Source organism: Octopus sinensis, linkage group LG16, assembly GCF_006345805.1.
Source record: "Octopus sinensis linkage group LG16, ASM634580v1, whole genome shotgun sequence".
NCBI classification, from domain to species: Eukaryota; Metazoa; Mollusca; class Cephalopoda; order Octopoda; family Octopodidae; genus Octopus; species Octopus sinensis.
The window spans coordinates 13,757,930-13,764,919 of NC_043012.1; the positions used below are offsets into that span (position 1 = coordinate 13,757,930).

At 32.0% G+C, this 6,990-nt stretch overlaps 1 protein-coding gene across 1 annotated transcript; it reads right to left on the reverse strand.

Annotated features, from left to right (window-relative positions):
- Window positions 1–5,473: 5,473 nt before the first annotated feature.
- Window positions 5,474–6,693, reverse strand: LOC115220610 (acetylcholine receptor subunit alpha-like 2). The gene has a single exon (XM_029790758.2). The coding sequence runs from the start codon at window positions 6,671–6,673 to the stop codon at window positions 5,474–5,476; it is 1,200 nt and encodes a 399-aa protein (XP_029646618.2). The 5' UTR covers window positions 6,674–6,693.
- Between the last annotated feature and the right edge of the window lie 297 nt (window positions 6,694–6,990).

Consider the following 6,990-nt stretch of genomic DNA (forward strand, 5'->3'; position numbering starts at 1 on the left):
CTTTCTTTATGAAGCTACAGGCCTATGGACGGATCGAGCCTGTTCTCTTGGAATATCGTTGTCACTCTCACCAACCTTTCAATAAATGTTCTAGTACGTAAAGTGGAAATCGTCTGTTTTTAACATTTTCAAATTCGTCCAATACATCACTACTTTAGCGAAAGCCAATGAGAATGATAAATATTTTGTTTCCTTCCTGATCATTGAGAGGAAGTAGGACAATATTTAAAATAAACCCCATTCATAGGCGAATCCGCGAAACATGTGACAGCTGTGTTCGGCGCAAATCCACAATTCAGTGAGTCTAGGGCTCTGGACAAAAGTATGTAGCAATATTTCTTGCTCTGCGCGAATCTCCGGCTGGTACTTAGCTGTAAAGTTTATTTCCTACTGGCAATACCACAGGTCACTTTTGTGTTGCCAGACCAGAGACGCCTGGAGATTATCTATGAACCTTGGCAAAAAATACTTCCGATCCAGACGAGCTTGTTTATTTTCATCAACAACTACAGTCTATTCGTGGACGACCCATCTAGCTGAAGGCCACGAGTGTTTAACGAAACAAAGGTTGCCAAATTTTGCTCCGGTTTCGTCATGAGCACGACTACAGCTCACTAAAAATCTGATGAGGTGGTGAAAAAAGAGTCTCTCAAATGGCAACTCCCCATTCTTGCTGTCAATGACACATTAGTTGCGTTTCTTCAAAAGTACATGATTACGCATTATCACAAGTGACATCCAAGTCCTTCAATTGGGGATTGATTACAACAAACGGAACAATTAAACTTTGAAAGACGCCGCCTCCTCAGAAAGTTGACGAGTACACAATCCATCCGTTAAGATGTGATATGTTACAAGACATGATAATAGTTAATCTATAAAATTTTAGAACAAGGGCAGAATTCTTTTGGGACGTGCTAGAAACAACATCTAAATCTCCATTAAATGATACAAATTTTCGTCTGATAATTACCTTGAAATGCCTTATTAATTTAACACACTCACCGGTCAGATTTCCACTTATTTACTTATTATATTTTACTAAAATTTTCTAATACTACTGAAAAGACTGCAAGTTGCCACGAAAATTTTAGTGAAATAAAATAAGTAAATCAGTGGAAATCAGACCAGTGTGTGTGTTAAATAAATAAGGCACTAAAACATAAAGACCCCTCCCAGACACAATAAAATATACTTCTCACACGAATTCACATAAAGAATCTTGCAAACCACATACAAAAACGAAATTACCTTAAAATTATAAACAAAATCAAATCGCAGATTCAGATTGTTCGTATTTTAAATGTATTGCTGAAAAACACTTTCATAAAACCCAAAATTTTAGGGTTTATGGGGAGCGGGGTAAATGAAAAATTTTTTTAAATGTCACTGTTTTTCAGTTACGTTTCTTTTTCTGTTTGAAAATTAATGCAGTGCGTGTTATAATGGTGGACGCCGATATTCAAATGGCAAGACAGCTTCCATCAGTTATAAGTACGTATTGCAAAAAGACAAGATCAAACGGTTAGATAAATACTGAATAAAGGAGAGGAGTTTCAAAATATTCATAACGTTTCTTTTCCTTTCATTGTGTCGAAATTGCCTCTCATACAATTAAGTGCATAGTACCAATAAAAAGAAATTAAGAAAATCGCCCCGGAAAAGGGGAAAGATGTTTCTTGATTTCTCAAAACTTTTCGTTCATGAAAAACTTTCACCATTTCAAATTGTGTGGTGAAAAAAAAATCAATTTATAAACACCCACTAAAATTAAAGAATATCCAGCCTATGTGAATGTGCCATTCCGAAAATCCATTACGGTATTCTATTGTGGAAATATTCCGGCAACGATGGGATACTTGGGTAGTATTGTTATATATTACGAACATTTGTGTATGTACATAGTAGCAATATATATATATATATATAATATATATATATATATATAATATATATATATATATATATATATATATATATATATATGAAAAAACAAGTCAAAAATAGAAAATGCTAAAATAATTTTATAGTGAACATTTCAGTACCGGTTTCGGTCATTTTGAGACCTTTTCAACTGTAACGATTAAATAATTAAATTTAGAAAAATTAGAAGAAAAGTTTTTTTAAAAGAATATTTCTATAGTAGTGTTCAGATTTAAGTGGCATTCTGCCTTTCTCTGACTCCCTGTTTGCACTTGTGTGTCGGATATATATATATATATATATATATATATATATATATTATACATGTACGTGTGTGCACGCGCGGGCGTCTGTGTGTTCGTATTGATCCTTGGCCTGTTCAGAGACGATTTGACACGACTTATGTGCTTCGTTTTTCATACTGGCTTGCATAGCAAAATTTAATTATAAACAAGAAGGTAGATTGTACAAAGTTGAGTCACAGAACTTTTTTACAATATATGCCCCATACCGTTAGCAATGTACTGCCAGAATTTAAGTTAAGCTTTTCCAATGTGTAATGTGAAACAAACTAGACAGATAGTGTTAAATATTGGCAACCACATGTAAAGCAAAGTTTAAATATTTCTGCATATCTGAGAATAAATACATTTGTGTATATGAATCTTTAGAATACTGAGTGTTCTTGTAATTTAAAAGGAATAAGTGTGTTCTGTAAGAAGTAGTCAAAAAATTTCTATCGAAATTATTGTTGATGCAACTGCAATAAATATTCGAAATATGACATGAAATCAACTGCAATAGAAGATAAATTTTATTATTTTTTTTACCTGGCATATCCCCATGGATTACACGGCCCGATTACGCGTGAGGAATCATTGAAATATCTATCTAACATGATTCTACTTAGCTGTGGACAGCTAGATTGGGTATGAGCAGGTAACTGGCTAACATACAATGGCGTTTAACCACCAAAGCAAGTGCAGCTATACCACTTGACAATAATATCATTTAATATAAAATAAGAGTCAAAGCTGGTTTTTGAATTACTCTGTGTGCTTTTCTCCATTTATAAAATGTATAGGACATTTGATAAAAATGTTATAGTTGCTCTAGAAATGTTCTCCTCCGATTCAAAAGATAGTTCAAAACGGTCATCATTATTGCTCGTGTCAGCATACGTATATTGCCCTCGTGGAATTTACGTTGAAAGTAAATGAGAGCGCTTGCTTAGCTCTTGTTGGTGTTCTGACTATCCTCCACATTAATAAAGTAGATAGACAATTCATAGTTTCATGTGCAATTGTCATAATTTGAGGACACTTTTGTTACATCTCCTTGGATATGTTTATGGAAAAGAACACAAAGCAATTTCTCACATCTCTGATTCAAATGGGAACAATATAATCGTTCACCTGATGCTAGGTATTTAGTAATTTAATGAACGACATGTCCACCGATCCATTATAACTAGCAATTACGTGGAGAGAATTATGTGTTCTAATTCTTTGATTGTGCTACACATTGAAGTGATAGGCTCTGTATCTTATTTTTATGTGCAAAGATAAGTGCAATGTTATTATGGGTTAATTGATTCCATTTCAGCAGATCATGATTCCATTACAATCCAATATCATGCCTTTCCACTGGTGTGTTACTTACAAAACTACAAAACCCACACCAAAGTGTATTTCGAGTCATATTTCTGCATATATATATATATGCATATATATATATATATAATATATATATATATATATATATATATATATATATATATATATATATATATATATATATATATATATATATATATTATATATATATATATATATATATATATATACATATATACATATATATATATGTACATATACATATATACATATATATACATACATATATATATACGTTTATATATTTGTTGTGCAAGATTTTTTATGTGAAGTCGTGTGTTGAAACAGATATTGTTATATTTTGGAATGGTCATTTTGCCAGTTTAGCCAATAAAAACACACGCACTATATATTCGGTTTTACTTTGCTTCAGTGTTATTTATTTTTTACATTAATCTTAATCTTATTTCGGCCAGAGTTCTTTCGTCAAACTCCTGTGACCGCATCAGTGGTCCTTTGTTTTCTTCTTTCTTATTTGTGTCTCTACTTACTAACCGTCAGCCATTTTGTATTTCTATTGTATGTCTTCATTTGCGCATGCTTATATCTCTATGTGCGTCTATGTTTATTTAGTGTGTGGGCAGGATGCCTGTAATATTTGTATCTTCTGTTTATATACGTTCATGTATAAGCTGAGGATTAAGGTTGTTGAAAAGCCAGGCAACCCTATCAAATCTATAATTGGTAGAACCTATCCTTTTAGTAGAACTCCCTGTACGGATAAGTACTGTACTGTATGTAGATGTAGCCCACTAACAAACTATAAAGCCATAAATGTAGTCTATAGTATAAGATGTATAGAGGGACGATGCAATAACAAGACAACGACATACGTAAGGGAAACGGCAAGAAGCATAGGAGAGCGGGTAAATGAACATTGGAGACAACTCAAGGAAGGTAAAAGCTCATCGATTCTGTACCAACACGCCGAACAGAAACACGGGGGATCAATCAACAACATAGAACTTAAAATATTGTCCACACATAGAACAGTTGCAACAATCAGAGAAATTACAGAAGCTACACACATAATAGAAAATAAACCTAGCCTGAATAGAAAACTAAATGGAACACTAGCACACACACAACATATGACGGTAGAGGATCCCGAAAACAATAAATACACAGAAAAATTAACAAATAGAAATAAATAGCTATATTATTTTTTTTTATTATTATTATTATTACTAGCATTGTTGTTATACATACATACATACAAGCATATGTAATGATAATAATAAAGGGATGTAAACACATGAACAAAATAAGAAGAAACAAAAACAACAACAACAAAAACAAATTACATGAACGTATATAAACAGAAGATACAAATATTACAGGCATCCCCCCCACACACACTAAATAAACATAGACGCACATAGAAATATAAGCATGCGCAAATGAAGACATACAATAGAAATACAAAATAGCTGACGGTTAGTAAGGAGAGACACAAATAAGAAAGAAGAAAACAAAGGACCACTGATGCGGTCACAGGAGTGTGACAAAAGAACAATATATATATATATCGATCCATGCAATTAGATTAATGACAGGTCATATGTTTATTATAGTTGATGACTTATCATTTACACATCGGTTTATAATTTGCTATAAAAATAAATGAAAATTCAGGAGCATGAAATTAATATATACAAAGTAAATCAAGTAAGTTTCTAGTTTTAGCTGCTTACACCATATATTTTGCGTATTTAAATTAAGCATTTCAAGTGTGTTATATTGAACAACTCTGAATATATATTATCAATTTTGTGGACCTCGTGGTACTTAAAATGTGAACGTCCCTACACATCTGACAATAACTAAAGTATTATATGTGATTTTCGAGAAAGAATGCAGGATAATATTATAATTTAAAAATACCCTAAATTTCCAAGACTAAGACAAATAAATGCAGTTGAAAATGATACCGTTATTATAATGATAGATTTTAGAAATATGTCATCAAGTTGGTTGTAACGGAAAATATATTTTTTCGTTTTTTTTCTTGGCATGTCTTTTTTAAGTACAGAAGGATTGGATTCTTCTTTAGATATTATTGAAATATCTGTAACTTGATTAATGTGCGAGGACATAGTACTTTGATGCGATTTGATATTATCAGACGACTGATTTACATATAACTTGCTTATAACCACCGAACCAATTGTAGCGATACCACTTAACAAGGATAATACCATTAAATATAAAACAAGAAGCGAGGGTCTTTTTGAATTTATCGGTATGGTTTTCTCGATTTCAACAAGGTACAAGACGTTTGATAAAAATATCATCGTACCTAAAGAAACTTTCTCACCAGATTCTGGAGGTAGAACGAAAACGAAGATAGTCAAAATAGTCATCATTATTGTCGGAATCAACTTAGCAATGGTACTTGAATTCAATTTACGACGTAAGTACATCGTAGCATTTGCGTAGTTGTATTTTTCCTTTATGCCATCTGGGTCGCAAAACAATGTGATATCCCATTGATAATTGCGTAAAAAGTCTGCTTTACTGCAAAGCAATTTTTTTATTTTTATATGTTGAGGTTCATACGTTGGTATATAAATAGAAATATCACACATCTGTTTATCAAAAGGATAACTGTAAGCATTCATTTCACAATCGGCATGCAGTAATATGGCTGACGCCATTTCCACAGATCCATTGGAATACACAACTACATCCTGACAACTATTTTTATATATTGTTTCCGTTCTTGAGTTGGATAATGTAGTAGACGGGATCCATATCTTATCTTTAGGTAGATAGATACGCGTAATATTATTATAGTTTAATGGATTCCATCTCAACAATTCATCCATCCATTGCAGTTCACTCCAAAACCGAGCCTTAAGTATACTGTTTACAAAGTCCAAATCATAGAGTTCGTCAAGATATAATTCTGCATTTATATCGACCGATGTAGTTAAATTAATGACAGGTCTTATATGTTTCGTATAATTAGATAATAATTTACCGTTCAACCGTAATTCGTCTTCGTACATCGGATCAGTATTTACTATCGACAGAAATATTGTCAGAAACAGAACGAGGTACTGGACAAACATTTTTATTTATAATTATTCTGTAAAGAATATCTGTGAAAATTCAATTTCTTTCATATTTTATCATGAAAAATTAAGAATTTTTGAAAGAATTTGGCTTATTTTACTTAATTATCAGATATTAATTTCTATCTCAAAAGCGTGTCATTTGTGTTGTTGAGGAAAATATTACGACTAACATGAAAATTATAGTTTAATACTAAAATAGAAAAACCACATTGTAAATACAAAATAAATACGCAAACATATATCGGCATGCCTTCTTTTCCACTTAAAAGTATAGACGGATTACCATACAGATAAATCGTATTATAGCTAAT